This window comes from Macaca fascicularis, chromosome 10 (genome assembly GCF_037993035.2).
Source record: "Macaca fascicularis isolate 582-1 chromosome 10, T2T-MFA8v1.1".
Classification (NCBI taxonomy): Eukaryota; Metazoa; Chordata; class Mammalia; order Primates; family Cercopithecidae; genus Macaca; species Macaca fascicularis.
Genome location: NC_088384.1, coordinates 13009162 through 13035777, shown reverse-complemented (window position 1 = coordinate 13035777; position 26616 = coordinate 13009162). Strand labels below are relative to the sequence as shown.

General features: G+C 47.8%; 1 protein-coding gene across 1 annotated transcript in view; it reads right to left on the bottom strand.

Annotated features, from left to right (window-relative positions):
• FAM227A (family with sequence similarity 227 member A) overlaps window positions 1-26616 on the bottom strand; it is a 72930-nt gene that overhangs the window by 35627 nt on the left and 10687 nt on the right. The window contains exons 4-11 of the mRNA XM_074003751.1: window positions 23780-23849; window positions 22870-22946; window positions 19808-19954; window positions 12279-12380; window positions 11683-11787; window positions 9697-9820; window positions 6989-7096; window positions 3720-3799 (exon numbers count right to left, since the gene is read on the bottom strand). Of these exons, the coding sequence (XP_073859852.1) occupies window positions 3720-3799; window positions 6989-7096; window positions 9697-9820; window positions 11683-11787; window positions 12279-12380; window positions 19808-19954; window positions 22870-22946; window positions 23780-23849 (813 nt within the window). The remainder of the gene's footprint in view (window positions 1-3719; window positions 3800-6988; window positions 7097-9696; window positions 9821-11682; window positions 11788-12278; window positions 12381-19807; window positions 19955-22869; window positions 22947-23779; window positions 23850-26616) is intronic.

Here is a 26616-nt window from a genome sequence, read left to right as displayed (position 1 = left end):
GGCGTGAACCGGGAGGCAGAGCTTGCAGTGAGCTGAGATCTGGCCACTGCACTCCAGCCTGGGCGACAGAGCGAGACTCCGTCTCAAAAAAAAAAAAAAAAAAAAAAAAAAAAGAGTGAAACTCCGTCTCATAAAAAAAGAAGTTCTGGAGTGAAAGGGAGCAGAAGATGGGGATGTGGAGTTGAGATAAGAGATGCTGAAAGCACCGCTGTTCAGTGACGGGAATGACCCCACAGAATGGGAGGAAATGAGGATGCAGGAAAGAGGGGCGCTAAGGGCATCTCTCCTTGGGAAGCCGAGAGGGCCGAGGTTCAGAACACAGGTTGGGGACTGAGCCGGGAGGGGAGCAGGGCCTCTCCGTAGGCACAGAGATGGCAGACGGCGAGGGTGCAGAGCGGGGCAGGATGTCTTGGTGGTGGGAAGGCACGGGCCTTCCTGCTGACTGCTCGTGATTTCTCAGTGAAGACCTTCCCTGGGTGGTGCTGGGGGGGAGGGCAGGTGGGGAAGGACGCCCTGCAGGGGAAGTGTTTTGAAGGTGGGAGAACCTGGGCATGCTAGGGCAGTACAGTGGTGCGGCCAGGCAGCGCTGAGTGCCCTTCTGAGCTATGGGGTCGCACAGTCTTCAGAATGTCTGCAAGAAGGCACCATGGTTGTTATACCTATTTTAGACCTGTAGAAACAAAGTCTTAGGGAAGTCAAATAACTTGCCTGAGGCCACACAGCTAGAATCTGAACCTGTGAGAACATATATATATATATATATATATTTTTTTTTTTTTTTTTTTTTGAGACAGAGTCTTGCTCTGTCACCCAGGCTGGAGTGCAGTGGCACGATCTCAGCTCACTGCAACCTCCACCTCCTGGGTTAGAGCAATTCTCCTGCCTCAGCCTCCCCAGTAGCTAGGACTACAGGTGTGCGCCACCACACCCGGCTAATTTTTTCTATTTTTAGTAGAGATGGGGTTTCACCGTGCTAGCCAAGATGGTCTCGATCTCCTGACCTTGTGATCCGCCCACCTCAGACTCCCAAAGTGCTGGGATTATAGGCTGAGCTTCTGCACCCAGCCAGAGGAGGCTGTCTTAATGAATGTAGTCTCTAATGCCATTTATTAAGGAAGTATGTATTAGAAATGGGGCATTCAGGTACTAGAAGTGGGAATGTTCTCCTAGGGTGTAAAGATTAGTGGGGAGGCTGGGCCTGGTGGCTCACACCTATAATTGAAGTGCTTCAGGAGGCTGAGGTGGGAAGACTGCTTGAGCTAGAAGTTCAAGACCACCCACCTCTACTAAAAATTCATGGTGACACGTTCCAGCTACTCAGGAGGTTAAGGCAGTAGGATCACTTGAATCCAGGAGGTTGAGGCTGCAGTGAGCTATGATCACACCACAGCACTCTGGCCTGGGCAACAGAGTGAGACCCTGTCTCTAAAAGAATAAACCAATTAAAAAAAAAGATTGGGGGGCGGGAAACAGCCATGATCACAGTGATAACCAAATAATTACATGAGTGCTCTGAAGGAAAGGGACATTGGTCTGTATAACAAGGATCCTCATCCAGCCCAGAGGGGCAGAACGCTGACCCTGAGGATGAGAGTGAAGGGGGTCAGAATCTGTCATCCCAAAATAGGCCACTTTGCATAAGAATTATTTTGAGCTGAAGGCAATTGAAAAACAGCAGGTGCAGGAAATCTCTTTAAAATTCCACTTTCCATCTAAAAGCAGAGCATAAATTTTCCTTTGTGAAGGTGTCCCTGCTTCCCATCTCCAGTATCAGGAAGAAGAGACAACTTGTCACTGGAGATAGCACCCTTGAATCTGCATATACAAATCTTATTGATATATATATTGAATCCTTATCTTCCATTAGTTTCTCCCATATATTTACCTTCCCACAATTTACCATCCCTGGAAGCCCAAACCTCTTTTCCTTTGTCTTGTCACATCTCCACAATTAACTGCTCTTTGTTAGGGTGGTATGTGAACTCTCAGACCTAGCCACTTCTTTGAGGTTTTCACTTTTTTCCAATGAAGTCCTGTGTCATGTAAAAATATGAACATCAAATAAAATTTGAATGCCTGTTTCCTGTTACACTGTCTGTCTTTTGTCAGTTTAACTTGTAGGGATCCATACACTTTGCCTAAGAGGGTAGATAAAAGGTTTTTTTCCCTCCCTACAAGAATCTGAACTGAGATGGAAGGATGACTATATATCTCTTAGACCAGGGGTTGGCAAACTTTTTCTGCAAAAAGCCACATGACAAATATTTGGCTTTCCAGGTCATAAAGTCTTTATTGCAAGTATTCAACTCTGCTGTTTCAGTGCAAAGGTAGTTGTAGACAACAGTAAATGAATGGCCATGGCTGTGCGCCAATAAAGCTTTATTTTCAAAAACAGGCAGTGAAAGGTCTGATTCATAGTTTGCTAAACCCTGCCCTGGATTTTTTTTTCCAGTTCTTCAGAAAAAGAAAAAAAAAAAAAGGCCTTTATTTGTGGCATTTGGCTAACTGCATGCTTTCAATGTCTCTGGACTTGGGAGTTGGGAGGAAATGCTGACAGTGACAATGGCAGTGGTGATGGGAGTTTACCTGGGACAAGAAGAACAGGAGGTACAGAGGCCACATACAGGAAGGGAGTGTGGTATACAAGGAACTGAAAGAAGTCCCCCATGGCAGGACCCCTGAGAGCCCAGGAGGGTGGAGAAGGGGTTGAGCTAGATGAGCAAGGCTGTGCAAGTCAGTCTACTCTAAAGGCCAGAGGAAGCATTCTGGGGTGTGGAGGGTGTAGTTTTATCGGCTAGAAGTAGGACTTTTTTTTTTTTTTTTTTTTTGAGACAGAGTCTTGCTCTGTCACCCAGGCTGGAGTGCAGTGGTGTGACCTCAACTCTCTGCAACCTCTGCCTCCCAGGTTCAAGCAATTCTTGTGCCTCAGCCTCCTGAGTAGCTGGGACTACAGGTGTGTGCCACCAAGCCTGGCTAATTTTTGTATTCTTAGTAGAGACGGGGTTTCACCATGTGGACCAGGCTGGTCTTGGACTCCTGGCCTCAAGTGATCTGCCTGCCTCGGGCTCCCAAAGTATTGGGATTACAGGCGTGAGTCACTGCGCCTGGCCTGGAAGTATAGGGTTTTTAGGGTCGGGGGATAGGATAGAGTCAGGTGGTGATGGGATGATGTACTTAGCTTTGCACTTTGAAAAGATGGCCCTAGAAGTATCTGAGAACCTGAGGGAGACCAGTTAGGTGCCTACTGCAGTAGTGATGGGAACTCAAACTAGGGTGGTGGGAGTGGAAGAGTGAGAAACAGGTGGTTCTGGGAGGTACGTCAGAAGGAACATCAATAGGGCAGAGGATAAAGTAGGTATCAGGGATGACTGCTAGGTTTCAGGTTTGCCATGAGGATTAGTGGAGAAAAAAATAAGTAAAAGCATCTTGCACTGCAGCCTACACTGAAAACCTGGTTCCTTCCCTTTCTCTTCTCAATCGCTACATTTCTGTGAATGCGCCTTAGTGCGCCACTTACCCACTTAGTGCGCCACTTACCCACCCACTTACCCACCCAAGTAAGGAGCCTCCCGGGGCTCCTCACTTAGAAGATGGGGTAGACCTGGGCAAGGGGTACAGAGATGTGCAACTAACAGGAGGCCACTGATGCTCCAGAAGAACCCACGGTTTCTGAAGCTTATGGGGCCCCAAGGGGTCCCGGTCTGTGCCTCCCCACTTACCTGAGGGTGGCAGAATTTCCTGCTCTGGCCTGGCTTCTGGGAGAAGGCTCTCGTACCAGCAAACAAAGAAAACTCTCTCCCTATAGAAGGGAAAAAGCTGTTATTAGTTCGTCTTGTCATGGGGCAATGAAGATTGCAGCCCAGGAGCTTGAAACAGCCTCCTTTCTGGAGAGAGTGACACCCAGAAAGTCTGTCGACTCCACCTGCTGGGCAAGTTACCCAACCCTGATCCTGTTAGACTGTGCACAGTATCTCCCTCTAGGGTGAATGCACCAATTAAAGGAAATAATGTATGCACAGGGCTGGGCAAGGTGGCTCACGCCTGCAATCCCAGCACTTTGGGAAGCCGAGGTGGGTGGATCACGAAGTCAGGAGATCGAGACCATCCTGGCTAACACGGTGAAACCCCGTCTCTACTAAAAAAAAAATACAAAAAATTAGCCGGGCATGGTGGCGGGCTCCTGTAGTCCCAGCTACTCGGGAGGCTGAGGCAGGAGAATGGCGTGAACTCAGGAGGCGGAGCTTGCAGTGAGCCGAGATCGCGCCACTGCATTCCAGCCTGGGCGACAGAGCAAGACTCTGTCTCAAAAAAAAAAATAATAATAATAATAATAATGTATACACAGCCCTGTGCATAGGGTAGACACTCAACCCACAGGGAAAAAAGGACTGGCTTCAGAAGAAAAACCAGTTTGGAGCTCTGCAAAATTAAAATGCTTAAATGCTTAAGAAACAATCTATCAGGGCCGGGCGCGGTGGCTCAAGCCTGTAATCCCAGCACTTTGGGAGGCCGAGACGGGCGGATCACGAGGTCAGGAGATCGAGACCATCCTGGCTAACACGGTGAAACCCCGTCTCTACTAAAAAAAAAATACAAAAAACTAGCCGGGCGAGGTGGCGGGCGCCTGTGGTCCCAGCTACTCGGGAGGCTGAGACAGGAGAATGGCGTAAACCCGGGAGGCGGAGCTTGCAGTGAGCCGAGATCGCGCCACTGCACTCCAGCCTGGGTGACAGAGCCAGACTCCGTCTCAAAAAAAAAAAAAAAAAAAAAAAAAAAAAAAAAAAAAAGAAACAATCTATCAAATTCATAGCTGTTAAATTTAATATTCATTAAAATGTCATTAAACTCAGACAATTTATGGGTTAGGTTTTTCTTCACTTTGAAAAAACTCCCTGAGTCGGCCGGGCACGGTGGCTCACGCCTATAATCCCAGCACTTTGGGAGGCCAAGGTGGGCAGATTGCTTGAGCTCAGGAGTTTGAGACTAGCCTGGGCAACATGGTGAAACCCTGTCTCACCCTGTATTTTTGTACTAAAAATACAAAAATTAGCCGGGTGTGGTGGCGCATGCCTGTAATCCCAGCTACTCAGGAGGCTGAGGCTCGAGAATCGCTTGAACCAGAAGGCAGAGGTTGCAGTGAGCTGAGATCATGCCGCTGCACTCCAGCCCGGGTGACATAGACTGTCTAAAAAAAAAAAAAAAAAGAAAGAAAGGAAGGAAGGAAGGAAGGAAAAGAAAAGAAGAGGAAAAAAAACCTCCCTGAGTGTGCATGATGACTACTGGGAAATCATATCTATGAAGGGATCAAGAAATGGAAATGCTTAGAGAGCTAACAGGTAAAAGTGTTGGGAGGCTGAGGCAGGAGGATCACCTGAACCTGGGAGGCGGAGGTTGCAGTGAGCCGAGATCATGCCATTGCACTCCAGCCTGGGCGACAGAGCGAGAGTCTGTCTCAAAAAAAAAACAAAAAGCGTCTGGCCCTGAGTGAGTGCCAGCTTATCATTTCCAGCTAGTAACCACCACCGTGCTCTGCTCCAAGGGTTTCAGGTATTCTCTTCCTTTGTGCCCTAAACCAGGGCTTCTCAAACTAGAACATGCTTCTAGATCACTGGAAGTCCTCCTGATCAACTGCAGAGTCGGAGTCAGTGGATTTGGAGAGATACTGATGCTGCAGGTCCTTGGACCAACACACCCTTCGCATCTCAACTCAAACGCCACGTACTAGCCTTCTCAGGGCTGGACTGAATCCCTCCAGTGCAGTGCCCAATCCCTTGCAGGACAATTGTGTGGCCTGAATTTCCCACCAGATCATAAGGAGGTGAGGTTGGAGGTGGAACTCTACTCCAGACCTAATTGAAGACTAGCTCCCTAAGACATGCCCACCAGGCGTCAAGTCAGTTTATCATTCCCTAGCAATGACCGGACCTGGAATTTACCACCCCTTTTTCCAGAAATTTCTGAATAACCTGCCCCTTAATTTGCCTGTAATTAAACATGGGTATAAATGAGCCTGCAGAACTGGCCCTGAGCTCTTGTTCTCAACACACTGCTTATGGGGTAGCCCTACTCTGCAGAAGCAGTCAGAGGGCTGCCATAGTCAAGGTGAGACACTTTGTTCTACCCCCAGCTCATCCTTGAATTCCTTCCTGGGCAACGCCTTGAACCTTTCCAGGCAGAAGTCCCAATTCTGGGGTTCCTTGGCCCTGCAACAGAGGGACTGGGCTTGCCACCACCACCGTGTTCCCAGTGCTGAGCAGAGTACCTGGCACCCAGAGCTCATCATGTGTCTGCTGAGTACAACAGAAAAGCTGACCTTGGACAAGTCGCTTCTCTGAGCTTTAGTTTCCTCATCTGTGAATTGGATTTAGTGTGTACTTCAGCAGGCTGTCATGAGGATTAAATAAAATGGGCTGGCCAGGCACGGGGGCTCACGTCTGTAATCCCAGCACTTTGGGAGGCCGAGGCAGGTGGATCATTTGAGGTCAGGAGTTCAAGACCAGCCCAGCCAACATGGGGAAACCCCATCTCTACTAAAAATACAAAAATTAGCTGGGCTTGGTGGCGGGTGCCTATAATCCCAGCTACTCGGGAGGATGAGGCAGGAGAATTGCTTGAACCCGGGAGGCGGAGGTTGCAGTAAGCCGAGATCACGCCACCGCACTCCAGCCTGGGTGACAGAGTGAGACTCTATCTCCAAGAAAAAAAAAAAAAAAAAAGAGGCAGAGAGCTCATCACAATGCCTTGCACATAGGTAGACACTCATCATCTGGCATCCACTATTCCAATACAAAATTCCATCCCCTGCCTCCCAATGATTATGTTGTACACTACAGTCCACAAGCACAAAGAATTTTGGTGGCTAGTTTGGGGGTACCCAAGAGAGAACCTGACCAGAGGACAACAATGCCAAGGCCTCTCCTCCCTCAGTTAGATAGTAGTTGGGTATGGCAGCGGCAAAGAAGGCAGGAGGCTGTAACTGCTAACTTACCCTTTATCAGTCTTCTTCTGTGTAACATTAATTCTTCTCTGCGGAATCGCTCTGGGTCTAGTTCTGAGTAGTTCCAGCTGTCATAGCTCTGTGGGCTAGGATAGGTGCCTAAGGGAGGAGGCAAGAGTGAGAATGGGGCCAGGCGCGGTGGATCACGCCCGTAATCCCAGAACTTTGAGAAGCCAAGGTGGGAGGTCACTTGAGCACAGGAGACCAGCCTGGGCAACATAGTGGGACCCCGTCTCTATTTAAAAAGAAATTTAAAAAAGAGTGAGAAAGGAGGCTTCTGCAAAAGAGGCCTGGGGAGCCCCTGCTGGTTCCTGGGAGGCTGGGCTTCCAGTGTTAGCCCTGCCCCATACCAGCCTGGTGGCCTTGGGTGAGTCACTTCCTCTCTAGAGGCTTCCTCATCTGGAACACGGGGATGATGACCTTGCCCTACCTGTCCGCTGGGTGTAAGGGTCAGAACACACCGGTGTGTGAGTCCCTGACATGCTTTGCAAATGTGAAGACATCATAGTTATTTGTTTTCCATGTCCCCTGTTCTGGCTAGACCACGAGTTCCCTGAGAACAGGGGCTGGGTCTTCTTCAGCTTTATACCTCTAGGACTCTAGGTCTGGCACATAATAAATACAATAGGTGCTTAGTAAATGTTTGTTTAACATGATCACATTTAGCTTAGTGCCAGAAATGGTTTCTCTCTATATGTTTGACAGTGATGCTTCCAAGGATGACTTGAGACATTTGAGCCACTGTGCAAAGCTGCTGGCTCCGCTAGACAAAGTGGACAGGGGGGTTATTTATACAGGGAATAAACCGGGGTAAGGAGGTGCAGCCTTGGATGTTAAAGGGAATAGCAAGGTGGAACAGCAAAAAGAGAAGACAGTCAGAAAATGGGAGGCAGGGTGGCATAACAGTCAAAGACCCAGCTTTGGAGTGGCACAGCCCTGGAATGAACACCTGTGCAGTGGCTCACGCCTGTAATCCCAGCACTTTGGGAGGCTGAGGTGGGTGGATCACCTGAGGTCAGGAGTTTGAGACCAGCCTGACCACCATCTCTACTAAAAATACAAAAATTAGCCAGGCGTGGTGGTGTGCACCTGTAATCCCATCTACTCGGGAGGCTGAGGCTGGAGAATTACTTGATCTCTGGAGGCAGAGGCTGCAGTGAGCCGAGATCGTGCCATTGCACTCCAGCATGGGCAACAAGAGCGAAACTCCATTTCAAAAAAAAAAAAAGAAGAAGATTAAATGGGTGTGCAGAAAAGAGTTAAGACAGCAGGCCTGAGACTGCTGTCCTCAGAAAGGCCTGCTTGCGAGGATGCCTTGGCTGGCCTCTGGGAACCTGGCTAGTAAACAGTTTATTCCACTGATATAAAACTCTCTCTGATGGAAGAAGAGCGGCTCGTTGCGCCTATACTGTTGGTACAAACAACGTGGCTTATGCTGAACACCTGCCGTCCTGGAATTGTGGTACGTGACAGACAGAGGTGTCTATGTGACTATCCCAGTGAAAACTTTGAGCACTCCAGCTCTAATGGGCTTCCCTGGGCAGAAGCAACACACACATGTTGCTAGCTTTTCGTTGTAGGGGGATGAGTGGGTTCTGTATGACTCCTTATGGGAGGGAGGGGGCATAAAGAAGTCTGCATATGGATTCCTCCAAACTCTACCTTTTTCCCTTATAATCCAGCTCTATTTCCTTACTACATTCTTGTAATAAATCGTAGCGAGACTACACTTACGTACGGAGACCCGTGAGTTCTTCCAGCAAATCTTCTAACACGGGGGTGATCTTAGGAAGCCACAACACAATAGGAGATGTGAAAAGTGCTTACTTAGCACAGCACTTAGTACACAGGAACCTTTCGATACATGGCAGCTTTTAATGAACTTAGAAAATGTCAAGGTTGAGATCAGGGGAGGGGACTGGAAGGTGGTTGATAAAGCAGGCATCCAGCTGGTCCTGAGTGTGCTGGAGGGAGGGACACATGATTGCCCAGTGGGCGGTCACATGGAGGGTGGCAGGGTGGGATGATCTAAACTCACATACTGCTTTTGGGTTCCTGAGTCCTGCGTGCATCAGCCCACAGCACACGGTTAACTAACAGGGCCGTGCTGAAACTTTGCTATCTTGTTAGGATATGGCCCTTCACTCCCTGTAGATGTAGCTGAGCACAAAAAAGGGGCTAAGGGCCGGGCGCTGTGGCTCATGCCTATAATCCTAGCACTTTGGGAGGCTGAGGCAGGTGGATCACAAGATCAGGAGCTTGAGACCAGTCTGACCAATATGGTGAAACCCCATCTCTACTACAAATACAAAAATTAGCTGGGCGTGGTGGTGCATGCCTGTAATCCCGGCTACTCAGGAGGGTGAGGCAGGAGAATCACTTGAATCTGGGAGGCGGAGGTTGCAGTGAGCTGAGATCGCACCATTGCACTTCAGCCTGGGTGACAAAGAGAGACTCCATCTCAGGGAAAAAAAAAAAAGGGATTAGGAAGGGATGTCTCAGAACTGTTTTGAGGAAGCAGGAAAATTTGTATTCCTTGGGGCTCCAACCACATACATACTTTGCTCTCTTTAATGTTAAGGAGAGAAAAGAGAGAATGCCTTGATGAGGGTGTCAAAGCAAACAATGACATACCTAGGTACCAGTGGAAAACATTTTTCCAGAATCGCTTTCCCCGGTGGAAAAAAGTCACCGCTCACCTGAAATCCACAGGCTCATTGTGTTACAGATGTCAGACTTGAATTCGTGTGTGTTGAACCAGGACTGTGGGAAGCAGCAACAGAAGCTGGTGTACATGGCTTTGCTCAGAAGTGATGGCAGCCTCTGCGGAGCAAGCAGAGCTCAGGCAACGTTCTCAGCATTTCCACCCTGGCTTACGTGATTTGGGGATGAGGAAGGACTTTCTTTTTTTATATACAGTTTTTGTCGTTGTTGTTTAGAGACAAGGTTCTCACTGTGTTGCCCAGGCTGGATTTGAACTCCTGGCTGAAGTGATCCTCTAATCCTGTTGCCTCAGCCTTCTGAGTAGCTGGGAATATAGGTGTGTACCACTGCACTTGGCCATACTCTTTAATCTACACAATCTAAGAAGTAAAATGGGGCTGGGCGCGGTGGCTCACGCCTGTAATCCCAACGCTTTGGGAGGCTGAGGCGGGTGGATCACCTAAGGTCAGGAGTTCGAGACCAGCCTGGCCAACATGGTGAAACCCTGTCTCTACTAAAAATACCAAAAAGAAAAAATTAGCTGAGTGTGGTGGTGCATGCCTATAATCCCAGTTACCTGGGAGGAGGCTGAGGCAGGAGAATCGCTTCAACCAAGAAGGCGGAGGTTGCAGTGAGCCCAGACTGTGCCATTACACTCTAGCCTGGGCGACAGAGAGACTCTGTCTCAAAAAAAAAAAAAAAAAAAGGATTAGCTAGGTGTGGTGGCGCATGCCTGTAGTCTTAGCTACTCAGGAGGCTGAGGTAGGGGGGTAGTTCAGGCCCAGAAATTTGAGACTACGGTGAGTTATGATTGTACCACGTTGGCAACAAAGCCAGACATTGTTTCTAGAGGAAAAAAAACAAAGGAAGTCCTTCTTCATCCCTAAATCATGTAAGTATTCACTTATATTTTCTTCTAGCAATCCTTTTAGTATATACATCTATATATATATACCCATATAAAAAGTATATATGTATAGTCACATTTTAAAATTTAAAATTATATGCTTATTTAAATACTACAGAAAAATATAATATGGAAAGGGAGGCTCGGCACAGTGGCTCATGCCTGTAATCCCAGCACTTTGGGAAGCCGAGGCAGGCGGATCACTTGAAATCAGGAGTTCGAGATCAGCCTGGCCAACATGGTGAAACCCTATCTCTACTAAAAACACAAAAATTAGCTGGGTATGGTGGTACGCACCTGTAATCCCAGCTATTCAGAAGGCTGAGGCAGGAGAATTGCTTGAACCCAGGAATTGGAAGTTGCAGTGAGTCGAGATCATGCTACTGCACTCCAGCCTGGGTGACAGAGCGAGACTCTGTCTCAAAATAAATAATAAAATGGAAAGAGAAAGTTTCTCTTTTTTTTGAGATAGAGTCTCGCTCTGTTGCCCAGGCTGGAGTGCAGTGCCGCGATCTCGGCTCACTGCAACCTCCGCCTCCCGGGTTCACGTGAACACTGCCTCAGTCTCCCGAGTAGCTGGGATTACAGGCACCCGCCACCACTCCTGGCTAATTTTTGCAATTTAGAGACGGGGTTTTGCCATGTTGGCCAGGCTAGTCTTGAACTCCTGACCTCAGGTGATCCTCAAACCTTGGCCTTCCAAAGTGCTGGGATTACAGGCATGAGCCACCATGCCCAAAGAGGAAAGTTTCTTATAACTTCACTTCCCAGTGATAAGCATTGCTAAGAGTTTGGTAAATATTTTTCAGGGTTTTTTTTCTATTCATAGGCATATATATATATATATATATATGTTGTATAAATTGCTTTTTCACTTAAATATATCATTGCATCTTCCAATCAGTATAAATAGCTCTACTGTATTTTTGTAACTTCTACATTGCAAGTCAGCGTATGGATTATCACGATTTAGTAATTACTCCCTTATGTAAAGAATGTTTAAGACATTCTCTTGGCATCAGAAATGAATAGAAATCTAATGTGACTTTTTTTCTAGACAGTGGCTGATGCTCACTTTTAAGAGCGCCTCTTCATAGTGGGACTTGGGTACACGAAACAAAAGTAAGGCGTAGTGCTGGGCTATCCGGTCGAACAGATTATTCTGGAGCTCCTTGTTTGGCTGCCAGGAATAGAAAAGAAAAAGGAATTACTAAAATCCCTTGCTGAAACAACTGAGGGGCTGGGATTTTTAAGTCAGTATTGCTTTCATTTCCAGCAATCTTATTCTCAAGATATTTAGCCTTGTTTGCTTTATGAAATAACGTGTTCATTTTTGGGGATGAGATTTACAAAGCACGTACACAGAGGCAGAGCGCTGTTGAAGACAGCACCCTAACGCTGGCCCAGAAGTCCTGAGGTCTACTCTCAACCCTGCCTGTGACAGCCGTGCAACCAGCTCCTAAAGCCTGGGGGAGCCGCAGGGCATTGCACAATGGCTGAAGCACAGGGTGTGTGGCTGAGGCATGGGTGGGGAGGGGACTGGGTGACAGGTGAGGCTGCGGGGTGCTCCATGGGATCAGAAGGGCTTGTAGCCCATGTCAAAGAGGATGGAATTGGTTTTGTAGCAAAATGACTGAAGCAAGGCAGAGAAACAAGCAGATTTGTATATACCTGGTACCTCTCATGAAATATCCACCAAAAGCTATCCAGCCAGATGGCTCTTGGAGAAGGAGAAGACAGAAATTTCTCTAATTCTCTCCCTGCACAGAAATGCTTGAAAAAAAATAAAATTCACATTATTATTACTGTTGTTATTCTTTTTAAAAAAATTCATCTGGAGTCAATGTATTTTAGAGTGAACAGAAAAACCACCTATCCTGTCAGTGAGGCCCTATCCAGGTAATTTTACATACTCTCATTTAACCCCTATAATAGTCTTATGAGGCATACATTGTTATCTCACAGATGAGGAAACCGAGGACCAAAGTGGCAAGTGGCTGAGCCAGGATTGGAACCCACAACTCTAGACTCTGGACAGCTGCTCCACACACCAACTACCTCCAGCTCTCACCTCCTACACTCAGCCAACAGCAACTCATATCAACCAACGCAGTTACTGGGCAAACATAAACCACAGAACTCTAAGATTCTGCTGAGTTAGCAGCAAGCATATGGAATTCTAAAGTTAAAATGGAATTATCCGTGAGGTCAGAGCAGCAGTATGTAGCTTCCATTGTCATACAACTGGGTCTTCACCCTTGCCCTGGCTCCAAAGTTCCCACTGTAATAATAACATGTACCATTCAGTGAATGCTTCCTGTATGTGCCCCAGGGCTAGCACCTCCTCTCACTTCTATTCTCCGCCATCTATGTGGTAGGCAGTATAGTTATCCTGCTGTATAGAAGAGGCAAGGAAGGACTGAAAGGTCAGCATTCTTGCCTGAGCTCACATGGGCCAGGAGGTTCCAAGCCAGGAGCCTGGTCCCGGACTCACACGGGTGCCCCTCCTTTACCATCTGGAGAGAGCCTGTTCTCCCATCTCCAGGATGCAGAGGGAAAGGCCCTGTGGCATTCCCCTGCAGCCTCCACACAGGTAAGATCGACACGCATGGATAAACGAGCCTCATCCACTCACAAGGAGCTCTCTGAGCCCTGCTGTTTGCTTTGTCTTTCTCACCTTTCCTCGTGTTTCTTCAGACTGGCAGTCTAGTGGAGTGATGAAGAGCACAGACTTGAGTGCCAGACTGCTTGGATTCAAATCCAGCTCTTTCACGTATTGGCTGTGTGACTTTGAGTAAAGTTACTGAACCTCTCTGTGCTCCGTTTCTTCACACAACACATGGAGATGGTCATGGTCCCCGCCTCAAGGACTGTTGTGGAGGTTTGATGAGTGGTTCCTATTACGTGCTTAGAACACTGCCAGGCATTCAGGACACACTTGCAGGAGTATACTAGTTACTGATTGTTTATTCATTCACACTCCTCCCTCCTTTCAAAAAGAATTTCATGTCAGCTCTTCAAAAAATATTTATTGAGCACCTACAGGTGCCCAGGATGATGCCGTAGACTCCCTGCCCTCCAGGTGTTCACAGATAAAGAGACGTTTACAACAGTGTGATAGGAATCCCCGGACAAGGCATCCCAGGGGGATGTGGAGCCCAGAGAGGGCATCTCATCTGCTCTTCAGGTCTCGAGACAGTGTTACGAGTAAAAATAACTGGATGGCCAAACGCAGTGGTTCACGCCTCTAATCCCAATACTTTGGGAGGCCGAGGCGGGGGGATCACCTGAGGTCAGGAGTTCGAGACCAGTCTGGCCAACGTGGTGAAACCCCGTCTGTACCAAAAATACAAAAATTAGCCAGGCGTGGTGATGCGCATCTATAATCCCAGGCCCTTGAGAGGCTGAGGCAGGAGAATCTCTTGAACCTGGGAGGCGGAGGTTGCAGTGAGCCAAGATCACACCACTCCACTCCTGCCTGGGCGATAGAGTGAGAGTCTGTCTCAAAAAAAACAAAACAAAACAAAAACTGGATGATGCAGCCATAAAAAAAGAATGATATCGTGACCTTTGCAGCAACATGGATGGAGCTGGAGGCACTATCCTAAGTGATCTAACTCAGAAACAGAAAACCAAATACTGCATGTTCTCACTTACAAGTGGGAGCTAAACACTGGGTACGCATGGACATAAAGATGGAAACAATAGACATGGGGGACTCTCAAAAGGGGGAGGATCATGAGGACGAGGGCTGAAATATAACTTGTCGGTACAATGTTCGCTATTTGGGAAATGGGTTCACCAGAAACCCAATCCTCAGCAGTGTACAATATACTCATGTCACACACATGCACGTATGCCTTCTGAGTCAAAACAAAATACGATGTAAGAAAATAACTGCAGGATGAAGGGAGAGCTGAGAGCTCCTCAGAGAGGGGGAAAGCATGTGCCCAGGCTGTGGAAGCACTTGACACATGTGGGGTGCTCCAAGGGCTTTCTGTGCAGAGGAAGCAACAGGTGCAGGGGTGAAGGAACAGGCAGGAGCCAGGCTATGAGACACCTGGTGCCAGGACTGGGAGCGGTTCTGAAACTGGACCGGAGGTTGAAACGGCACTGGTGCTGAGACATTTTCAACAGGGTAGAACACTGTGACACTGGTGTTCTAGAAAGATCCCTGGTGGCAGTGTACAAGATGCATTGGAGGGGATTAGAACTGCAAGGCAGACAGCAAGCTGGGCAGAAGGCACAGTAACCCAGACAGGAAGTTGTGGGGCCTGAACTTGACAGTGGCCAGTGGGAAGGGGAAGAGACACAGGAAAGACAGTAGTTACATCTTCCTAAGAGTGCACAGAGGTAGAGATGAGGGTAAGAGAGGAGACTGGCTGATGCCCAGGTGGAAAGCTGTGTTTTCAACAAGATGGGGAGTCCTGGAGGAAAAGCAGAACGGATAGGTATGAGAGCCTGAGGGCCGCTGAGGCCAGAGGCAGAGGGATGGAGGGATATGGGAGTCTGGAGTACAGTGAAGGCCCTGGAGGAAGTGACACAATTCTGAAGCAGTGATTGGTTTCATATGGGAATATGATTGCTATGGTCTGAATGTGTCCCCCAAAGTTCACATATTAGAAACTTAATCCTCAGTGCAACAGTGTCGGAAGTAAGGGACTAAGAAGAGGTGACTGGGTTAGAGGGCTCCACCCTCACGAATGGATTAATGTGGTTATCTGGAGATGGGTCGGTTATAAAAGCAATTTCAGTCCTTTCGCCCTCTCTCTCTAGCCTCTCTCCCTTCCATCTTCTACCACGGGATAACATAGCACGAAGGCCCTCACCAGATGTGGCCCCTTGATCTTGAACCTCCAGAACTGAAAGAAATAAATCTCTGTTCTTTATAAATTACCAGCCTCGGGTATTCTGTGATAGAGCACAAAAAGAGTAAGACAATGACCCAGGTCCACCTGACCCCTAGGGTTTGTGCAGAGGGAGAAGACAGAGAGCAGAGGGAGGGGTCCCAAAGAACGTGGGTGGTAAAGGAGCCTGGGAGACCAAGATAGTGCTGTTTGCATAGAGGGACAATGACCCACCAAAACCAAAGGGGAAAGAATTTCAGAATGTAGGGAGTCGTCCTCTGGGTCAGTTCTACAGAGGTTATCTAATAACAACAGAAACACAATCTTTAGATTCCATAAGGTGAAAGCTAATGATTGACTCGGGATACTTTCAGCAGTGGGTGAGAGTGGGAACCCAGGTTGCAGCCGGATGAAGAGAGTGGAGATGAGAACATGAAGCCAGCATGTGTGGACAGCTCTTCCAAGAAGTCCAGGCAAGGCCTGGTACAGAGCTGAGACGGCACTCCCAGATAGGGCAAGATGGGAAGGGCTTTTGTCTCTGTGGAGCTCAGGGTTGGTGGCAGCCCCCAGACTCTAAAGCAGAGCTAAAGTTGACTGCCAAGAGTGAGGGGAGGTAACAGAGGAGAGGATTTGTGGAGGTGAGTGAAAGTTTGACATGGCCCCTAAGCAGGGTGGAAGAAGGTCCTTTCAAAGACGGGGCACAAATTTGCTTTGAGTTTCCCGGGAGCCAAAGAAAAGCAAGAAACAGTATCAGCTGTAAGGCTGAAAGCATTCTGGGAGTTGCACAGTTTTATTTGTAGTAAGTTTGAAGGAAAAGATTCCCCATAGGACCTCAAAAATGGGGCATTAAATAGCATAGCAGTCTCTGTCCTTGGGGGCCACCAACCCTGCAAATGAATTGAGAACATTCAGGCTGCGCCCAGGCGGTCTGTCAAGGCAAACTGTGCAGGAACAGCGGGTCCAAGAAGCATAACTCCAGGTGCTTCTTACAGACAACTTGAAAACAGAAGACGTAAAAGGAGGAAAACAACTATAATCTTATAATCTTTTTTTATTTGTTTGAGATGGAGTCTCGATATAGCCCCAGACTGGAGTGCAGTGGTGCCATCTTGGCTCAATGCAACCTCCGCCTCCAGGGTTCAAGCAATTCCCCTGCTTCAGCTTCCCAAGTAGCTGGGATTACAGGCGTGCACCCCCATGCCCGGCTAATTTTTGCATTTTTGGTAGAGACAGGGTTTCACCACGATGGCCAGGATGGTCTCGATCTCCTGATCTTGTGATCCAACCACGTCAGCCTCCCAAGGTGCTGGGATTACAGGTGTGAGCTACCATGCCCGGCCTATAATCTTATAACCTTATAACTCAGAGACCAGTGGTAATATCTATGTATTTCATCTAAAATTTTCCCATGTGTGCACTTACATAGATTGAATTGTTGGCCAGGCGCGGTGGTTCACACCTGTAATCCCAGCACTTTGGGAGGCTGAGGCAGGTGGACCACTTGAGGTCAGGAGTTCAAGACCAGCCTGGTCAACATGGGGAAACCCTGTCTCTACTAAAAATACAAAAAATTAGCCAGGCATGGTGGTTGTATATCTGTAGTCCCAGCTACTCAGGAGGCTGAGACAGGAGAATTGCTAGAACCCAGGAGTGGGAGGTTGCAGCACTCCAGCCTGGGCTACAGAGCAAGACTCTGTCTCAAAAAAAAAAAAAGATTGGCAGGGCGCGGTGGCTCACGCCTATCATCCCAGCACTTTGGGAGGCCGAGACAGGGGGATCATGAGGTCAGGAGATCGAGACCATCCTGGCTAACATGGTGAAACTCCATCTCTACTAAAAAGTACAAAAACTTAGCCGGGCGCAGTGGCGGACGCCTGTAGTCCCAGCTACTCAGGAGGCTGAGGCAGGAGAATGGCGTGAACCCAGGAGGCGGAGCTTGCAGTGAGCCAAGATGGCGCCACTGCACTCCAGCCTGGGCAACAGGGGAAGACTCCGTCTCAAAAAAAAAAAAAGATTGAATTGTAGAGAGTTTTACATGCTGATACTTTTCATTCAACATCACAGCATGGCATGTTAAAATACACTCTTTTATAAACACCCACTTTTATCATCACATTTTATCATGGCTACACGGTCCATGATATAGATGGCAAAGATGACCACGCTATTCCTCTATTATTGACCATTAAATTGTTTCTAATAACACTAATCATACAAACTACCATTTTCTTAGAATTGATGACTTCTAGCACTGTGCTAGACACCTTTCTATGCATTATCTTATTTATTTCACAATAACACCTCAAGGTAGAGACTGTTTTTATTCCCATTTCACAGGAGAAGAAATTAGAGGTCAGAGAGGCACTTAACCACCCAGATGTACTGCTTTCCACTTCCTTGCTATTGTAATGAACATGGTGGTGAGCATCTTTGTACACTGTCCTGTAGGGAACCTGATGCTCTGAGCACCCGTCCCTCCTACTGCCTCTCCCCTGAGGAAAGCAGGAGCAAAGGGAATCAGGTACCCGACACCTGGGCCGCCGCTGCCAGGCCCAGAGACCAGCGCCCCTTCCACTGATGGACTGCAGGCCATGCCAGCAAACAGCACTGTCATTCTGGGCAGTGACTGGCCCAAACAGATCATCTCTCTTAGGAAGTCAGAATGCAAGAAACAGATGGGACCGACATAGCCCAGAGAGAAGGCAGCAGGAAGAAGCCATAAAGAAGAGAGGAGGGGGCCAGGCGCAGTGGCTCACACCTGTAATCCCAGCACTTTGGGAGGCTGAGGCAGGCAGATCACGAGGTCAGGAGATCGAGACCAGTCTGGCCAACATGGTGAAACCCTGTCTCTACTAAAAATACACAAATTAGCTGGGCATGGTGGCACATGCCTGTAATCCCAGCTACTCAAGAGGCTGAAGCAGGGGAATTGCTTGAACCAGGGAGTCGGAGGTTGCAGATCGCACCACTGCACTCCATCCAGCCTGGTGACAGGGCGAGATGCTGTCTCAAAAAAAAAAAAAAAAAAAAAAATTAGAGAGTAGGGAAGGGCATGACGAGAAGGAGAGGGAGACAGAGATAGAGAGATGGGGGTGTGGCTCAAAGCAGCAGTGAGAACTACAGGTAGAAGAGACTGAGATGCTGGGTCTCAGGAATGGTGGGGTGACTGCCTAGGAGCTCAGAGGACAATGATCAGAGCTGCTTTGGGGACACCAGAGTTGTGTGATGATGAAGAGCCATGAGGCACAGCTGTACAGCGGCCGAGACCATTTTCTGGGCTTCTTCCCTTCTCCAAGACCTCCCTACAATCATCCCCCATCTCCAGAGCTGCCAGTGTTTGTGCCGCCTGAGCAAACAGGTTCCTCTGGGCCTTAGAATACTTCCTTCCTTTCTTCACAAGGAACCCAGGGTGCTCTAGTGCGCGGCTCTGCAAGGAGGCATACTCACCCCCAGGGGCTTGAGAAGAGAATATTCTAACTAACATCTACATAAGAAAGAAAAGCAATTGACTGGGCGTGGTGGCTCACACCTGTAATCCCAGCACTTTGTGAGGCCAAGGATGGGGAGGGGAAGATGGCTTGAGCCCTGGAGTTGAGACTAACCTGGGCAACCTAGCAAGACCTTGCCTCTACAAAAATTTTTTTAAAAAACTAACCAGTGTGGTGGTGCATGCTACTCAGGAGGTTGAGGCGGGAGGATCACTGAGTCTGGGGGTTTGAGGCTGTAGTGAGCTATGACAGTGCTACTGCATTCCAGCCTGGGTGACAGAGGGAGACCCTGTCTCCAAAAAGTAAGAAAGAAAAAGAAAGAAAGAAAGAAAGAGAGAGAGAGAGAGAGGAAGGAAGGAAGGAAGGAAGGAAGGAAGGAAGGAAGGAACGAAGGAAAAAGAAAGAAAGAGAAAGGAATGAGAAAGAAAGAAAGAAAGAAAGAAAAAGAAAGGAAAGAGAAAGAAAGAAAGGAAGGAAGAGAAAGAAAGAAAGAAGGAGGGAAGGAAGAAGGAAACAGAAAAGAAAAGAAAAAAAAAGAAAGAGAGATTAAGCATACTAATATCCTTTGTGGTGATTGGCAACAGAATAAGTATGTAATTTATAAACAGACACATTTCAATGAGGGTTTGTGATAAAAATTGCACACCAGTAGGATATGTGATTAAAACAGTCTGAACACTGTTGCTCTGGTAGAAGGAATCTAGGTTTTGTAGTGAGGTTGGGCTGGGGTTCCTAGCTCAGCTCAGACACCTGCCTGCCTGTGGCCCTAGGTGAGTTCCTCAGTTTCTCTTGGGGTGTGAAAGGGTGACAGCTGCATTTGCCCCATGGGGTGGTAAAGTCAGGGCAGGCACTGCTTTTTCCTTACCTTGCCACTAAAGCAGTCTCTCTCAGCCCGGATCACATTGCCCACCATGTCACAGAAGTTGACTCCATTCGGAAGCTTGTTTGGCTTGGAGCTGTTAAAGTAGGGATACTGGTACAGCTCCGCCAGCAGATTTTTATCTGCTGTTTTCTGAAGTAAAAGAGCAGAATATGAAAATGAGGGTCACATTTTGACAGTTTGAAACAATAGGCTAGCTTCCCCTCTTTATTATGAAGACAATATAACAATCTTATAGAGGCCGGGCGCGGTGGCTCAAGCCTGTAATCCCAGCACTTTGGGAGGCCGAGACGGGCGGATCACGAGGTCAGGAGATCGAGACCATCCTGGCTAACACGGTGAAACCCCGTCTCTACTAAAAAATACAAAAAACTAGGCGGGCGAGGTGGCGGGTGCCTATAGTCCCAGCTACTCGGGAGTCTGAGGCAGGAGAATGGCGTGAACCCGGGAGGTGGAGCTTGCAGTGAGCTGAGATCCGGCCACTGCACTCCAGCCTGGGCGACAGAGCGAGACTCCGCCTCAAAAAAAAAAAACAAAAACAAAAACAAAAAAAACGATCTTATAGAATGAGAAAATGAGGGGCGTTTAGGATCCTAGGACCCCTTCCAAACTCCTATCTACAGCCAGCCTGCCTGCCTGCCTGCCTGCCTGCCTTCCTTCCTTCCTTCCTTCCTTCCTTCCTTCCTTCCTTCCTTCCTTCCTTCCTTCCTCCCTCCCTCCCTCCCTCCCTCTCTCTCTTTCTTTCTTTCTTTTTTTGTGAGAAGTTTTGCTCTTGTTGTCCAGACTGGAGTGCAGTGCGTGATCTCGGCTCGCTGCAACCTCTGCCTCCTGGTTCAAGCAATTCTCCTACCTCAGCCTCCTGAGCAGCTGGGATTACAGGCGCCCGCCACCACACCCAGCTAATTTTTTGTATTTTTAGTAGAGATGGGGTTTCACCATGTTGGCCAGGCTGGTCTTGAACTCTTGACCTCAGCTGATCTGCCCACCTCGGCCTCCCAAAGTGCTGTCTACGTTATTTCTGTTTTCCCTTATAGACTTTGAGCAAATGTATACAAACACAAATATGTAACTTCAATCGTAATATGATTTATATATGATTTGTCTGGCTGACTTTGATAGCTCTAAGAAGTCAAATATATATGTATATGATTTTTATATCCCGCTTTATCTACTTTACTTTAGATTTTCATGTAGTTACGTTGTCTTCAAAATTATCATTTAAGATGATATATCGGCCGGATGCGGTGGCTCACACCTGTAATCCTAGCACTTTGGGTGGCCGAGGTGGGTGGATCACGAGGTCAGGAGATCGAGACCATCCTGGCCAACATGGTGAAACCCCATCTCTACTAAAAATACAAAAAAAATTAGCCGGGTGTGGTGGCAGGCACCTGTAGTCCCAGCTACTTGGGAGACTGAGGCAGGAGAATGGCGTGAACCCGGGAGGAGGAGCTTGCAGTGAGCAGAGATAGCGCCACTGTACTCCAGCCTGGGTGACAGAGCAAGACTCCGTCTCAAAAAAAAAAAAAAAAAAACAACGATGATATATCATGTTACTATGTGCTATAATTTAATTAACTACTCACTGATTACTTTTGGTTACTATTAATATGATCAGTAGCTTGGAGCATGTCGTTCCCCTTCCTCTGGGGTTATTTATTTAGTGTGAATTTCTTAAAATGCTAATATTGGATATTACTATCTTTGTGGTTAATATATACCATTAGATGATTTTTAGGATAAAACTAAAACATGATAACTATAAAAAATGTAAAAATATGTAAAAGAGGAAACTTCTGACACCCAAAGGAGCCCACTGAAACATCTAGATGGCCCAGATGACTTCCTAACTGGGCTCTGGCCATGGACAATGGAAGAACAGTTAATGATTTGCGGCACTGACTCTGGGTCAGATGACTGGAGTCAGGTGGCAGCTCTGCCATGTGCTGGCTGAGCCACCTTTGCAGGACACTTAGCTCAGCCACCGTCAATGGATTGTATGTCAGCTCCAATGCAGACTCACATCCCCCTTAGGCCTTGTGCTGTTTTGGAATTTCCTAGGCCAAAAGGTGTAAGAAGGATATGAACAACATACTGTTTCAGATTCCCCAGCATTTAAAGGTTTGGATACTTAAGACCTAGGCGGTGTAAAGAACAAGCTAAGGGCCGGGCACGGTGGTTCATGCCTGTAATCGCAGCACTCTCGGAGGCTGGGCTGGACAGATCACCTGAGGTCAAGAGTTCGAGACCAGCCTGGCCAACATGGTGAAACCCCATCTCCACTAAAAATGCAAAGTTAGCCAGGTATGGTGATGCATGTCTGTAATCCCAGCTACTTGGGAGGCCGAGGCAGGAGAATCACTCGAACCCTGGGGGCAGAGGTTGCAGTGAGCTGAGATCGTGCCACTGCACTCCAGCCCTTCAGCCTGGGTGACAGAGAGACCCCATCTCAAAAAAAAAAAAAAAAAAAAAAAAGAAAAAAGAAAAAAAGAAGCCAAGGAGGATCTGAACTGGGGGGCTGTGCAGTGGGGCCAGATCGCTGCAGGGGAGGCAGTGGAGAGAGCCTGTCTCAAGTCAGAGGACTGAGCAGGAAGTGGGGCTTGCCATCAGTGAGCTGCATGACCCTGTGACAAGTCACCTTACTGCTCCTGAATCTCAGCTTCCTGAGGTATCCACAGTAAGTCTGCAGTGGCACAACTAGCATGGGGTGTGACTCAGAAGAGTCGCACAGGGGCCTGCAGTGTGGACAGCCCCTTGGAGCTGCGTGGCACTGTGGCTCTGGATTAGACCTGAACATCTCTGAGCGGAGACACCTTCTAAGATCTAAAAATAAGCAGACACATGACCTCTGTCACCCTCCCTCTTCTGAGGCTGGGGTCAGCTCTGCCCTTTTGAGGGTGTTATGAGAAATTCTAAATTTAGGAACTCTGTGATTTTCCTTCATAATCACTACCCAGGCACCAAGTATTCTCCTCCCTAGGAATAAAATCTTTATTTCATACCTAGCAGAAGCCAGTCAGAAACAGACCCAGCAGTAGATCCCTTACCCTTTTTATAACAGAAGATCTGGCATGTCTCAGTTCTGAGCCTTTGCAGGAATACTGAGATTTTCTTTGTCTCTTGACTGCAGAAAAATGGAGAGATAAATGAGAAACCACAGGGTCTGTCCACAGCTGTGCAGTGCTTACAGCTGTGCTTTTTCCTTCCACCTGAGCTGCCAGAGGACACTCCCACTACTAGTCTCATAGATCCCAACTGTGTTGCTGACTTATCTGATTAGACCACTTGATCCAGAGAAGCAGCAAGGAGGAGCAGACAGACTGTGACTTTAGGTAAGTTACTCCCCTCCCTCCAAGGCTATTTCCTCGTTTATAAAATATATTAAATGGTACCTACCTCCCAGGTGTTATAAAAATTTAACAAGGGACCGGGTGTAGTGGCTCACACCTGTAATCCCAGCACTTTGGGAGGCTGAGGTGGGCGGATCACTTGAGGCCAGGAGTTAGAGACCAGCCTGGCCAACATGGTGAAACCCGTCTCTACTAAAATACAAAAATTAGCTGGGCACAGTGGCGAGCCCCTGTAATCCCAGCTACTCAGGAGGCTGAGGCAGGAAAATTGCTTGAACCCGGGAGGCGGAGGTTGCAGTGAGCCGAGATTACACCACTGCATTCCAGCCTGGGTGACAGAGTGAGGCTCCAGCTCAAAAAACAAAAAATAAAAAAAAAACAAGGGAATGTGGATAAAAGCACCTGGTGTCACATGTAGGTGGTCTCTAAATGGTACTGTCCCTCCCTCCTTCCTTGCCCAATGTCAAAAAGTCAGGTTTAAGGCTCCTTCAGAAGATAGAAACATCCTCATCTGAAACTTGGGATTCCTACTCAGTTGCATTTTAGATACTAAAAAAAAAAACAAACCCCATGAAAACAGCATCAAGGCTAAGGGAAAGGTTTTTGCCTTTGTCTCCTGGACTGCTGCGAGTTTTCTCTCTTAAAGCCTTCTTCTCCAACTCAAATCTCTCAATTGCCTTCAAAAACCAAGAAAAAGAGGGGCATTAGGGATTAATGCAAATCCTGGAGAAGGGTGGGGTTAGGGACTGGGCCTTTTCTCTCGTTGGTACACAAAAGATCTGGAGCAAAGTTTGTGGCCAGTGCCTTGTCTTTCTCCAGGTGGTAGGTCCTGGTGGCCTCAATGTCACTGACATCATCCCCCAGAGTATCCCCACTGTCTCATGCTGCCCCTTCTTCTAGGAGTATGTGATTTAGAGCAGGAATTAGAAATGAAACAAGCGATTGTTTAATCTCTTTGTAAAAGGGAGATAATAATATCTAATTAATATCTAATAATATCTATCTTCCAGGGCAAGTAAGACCATTGGGTACCGTCCAGCCCACCTGGCCACCTTCTGACTGTGGCTATACGAGTGAGCCAGCCGCTGGCTCATCCAGTGGACAGGCCATCTGAGTCCTGATCCACAGAAGCCTGAACAATACACCTTATGGTAAGCTTTAAGGTGGGGTGGTTTGTAGCACAGCAATGGATCTTTGAAGCAGGTGTGATTCTGCACGCAAGGCTCCAGCAATTGCCCCAACCTTTATCCAGTCTCCAGTGATGAATTTCTTTTTTCCTTTTTTTTTTTTTTGAGACAGAGTCTTGCTCTGTCACGCAGGCTGGAGTGCAGTGGCGCGATCTCAGCTCACTGCAAGCTCCGCCTCCCGGATTCACGACATTCTCCTGCCTCAGCCTCCTGAGTTGCTGGGACTGCAGGTGCCCGCCACCGCGCCCGGCTAATTTTTTGTATTTTTAGTAGAGACAGTGTTTCACCAGTGTTAGCCAGGATGGTCTCGATCTCTTGACCTTGTGATTCACCCGCCTTGGCCTCCCAAAGTTCTGGGATTACAAGTGTGAGCCACTGAGCCCAGACTCTTCCAGAGTTCTTATAACGGTCAAAAATAAAGTGTTTAATGTATTTTAAAACACTGGCAAAGAGGCTATCAGATAGGAGCTACTCAATAAGGGGTATCTATTATCTACCTTTGACCTCTCAAGAGAGACTTCTCTTCACCTCTGACTCCTCCCCACCCCCATCCTCCTACCCTCTGAAAAGCAAGAAAGAAAAATGAATGCTAGTGAACCAAGTTGCATTGACTGTCAACCAAGAGTCCAGCAATGAGCTTGGGTAACAAAGTTAACGAACAACTATGAGTCTGTGTTTTTGCCCTCAAGGGACTTACACTCTATTTGGAGAGCCAAATCAGCACTCATGGAACAATTAAATGCTAAACTGCAGTGATTATGAATCAAAAAAGTGAGGTCAACGTGGGCCAGAGCAGTCACAGCCAAATGTCCAGAAGAGGCGGACATGAGTGTTGGTGGCATCAGGCTCCGACTTTCCCCAGCTTGATAACTGGGAAATACCTCTCCAGGCCTCCCCCATCTTTCCCTCGCATGGGCCCTCCCTGGTCTGCATGAGTGAAAGGTACTGGGCATGTGTGCAGGGGTGTCTGTATGTGTGTGCCAGGGGTTGGGGTGCCATCACAGGCGTTAGTCTATGTATTAACATTGTTGCTCCAATTAAGTCAGCTGAAGTTTAAGGCATGAGGAATGAATTGGATGGGTATGAGTCACTGTAGCAATATAGCAATGCCTCTGATCTTTACCAATGTCATTGTAGCAGACACTGTATGGCCTGGAAGGATGGATAAGATTTGCACAGAAAGAGGGGAGAAAGGATAGTTGAATGTTGAAAGAAGAGCAAGTTTTGGAGGAAAGATGATAAGATCAGCATTAGGCTGAGTTTACCTTTGAGATGACTTCAGGGCCTACAAGTAGCGCCATTCTCTAGGAAGGCAACTCCCAAACCGGACCAATGACCAGCATTTCGGGGAAGTATTCAAATACACAGATTCCCCGGCCTTCACATTAGAGATGCTTATTTCCTAGATCTGCATTGTGTCCTGAATTTTTAATGCATTTATAGTGGCTCCTGAATAAAAAATTAGCCGGGCGTGGTGGCACGTGCCTATAATCCCACTACTCGGGAGGCTAAGGCAGGAGAATTGCTTGAACCCGGGAGGCGGAGGTTACTGTGGGCCGAGATCACACCATTGCACTACAGCCTGGGCGACAAGAGTGAAACTCCATCACAAAAAAAAAAAAAAAAAAGAGCCGGGCGCGGTGGCTCACGCCTGTAATCCCAGCAGTTTGGGAGGCCGAGGTGGGCAGATGACGAGGTCAGGAGATTGACACCATCCTGGCCAACATGGTGAAACCCCATCTCTACTAAAAATGCAAAAAATTAGCTGGGCGTGGTGGCGGGCGCCTGTAGTCCCAGCTACTTGGGAGGTTGAGGCAGGAGAATGGCGGGAACCCGGGAGGCGGAGCTTGCAGTGTGCCGAGATTGTGACACTGCACTCCAGCCTGGGCGACAGAGCAAGACTCCGTCTCAAAAAGAAAAGAAAAAAGAAAGAAAAGAAAAACCTGCGGGCGAACTCGCCTGCAGCTCACTGGATCTCTCAAAGAGTAAATCTTCATCATTGTAATCCTCTGCCTCACACCACTATGAGCAAGTGAGCTGTAAGGGACCATCCAGTCTGAGCAGCATGGGAAACTGACCCCAAAACAACGTACCCAGCACCATCCAGGAGCAGGTCTTCAGTAGCGACCTGTTGGTTGGCTGACATTTCTTTGTTGTCCTCATTTTTAAATCTCTATCTCCATATCTTAGAGATCTTTAGATTTATGCCTCAGATTTCTTAAGTGCAGTTAAAAATAAGAAACAAATATACACCATT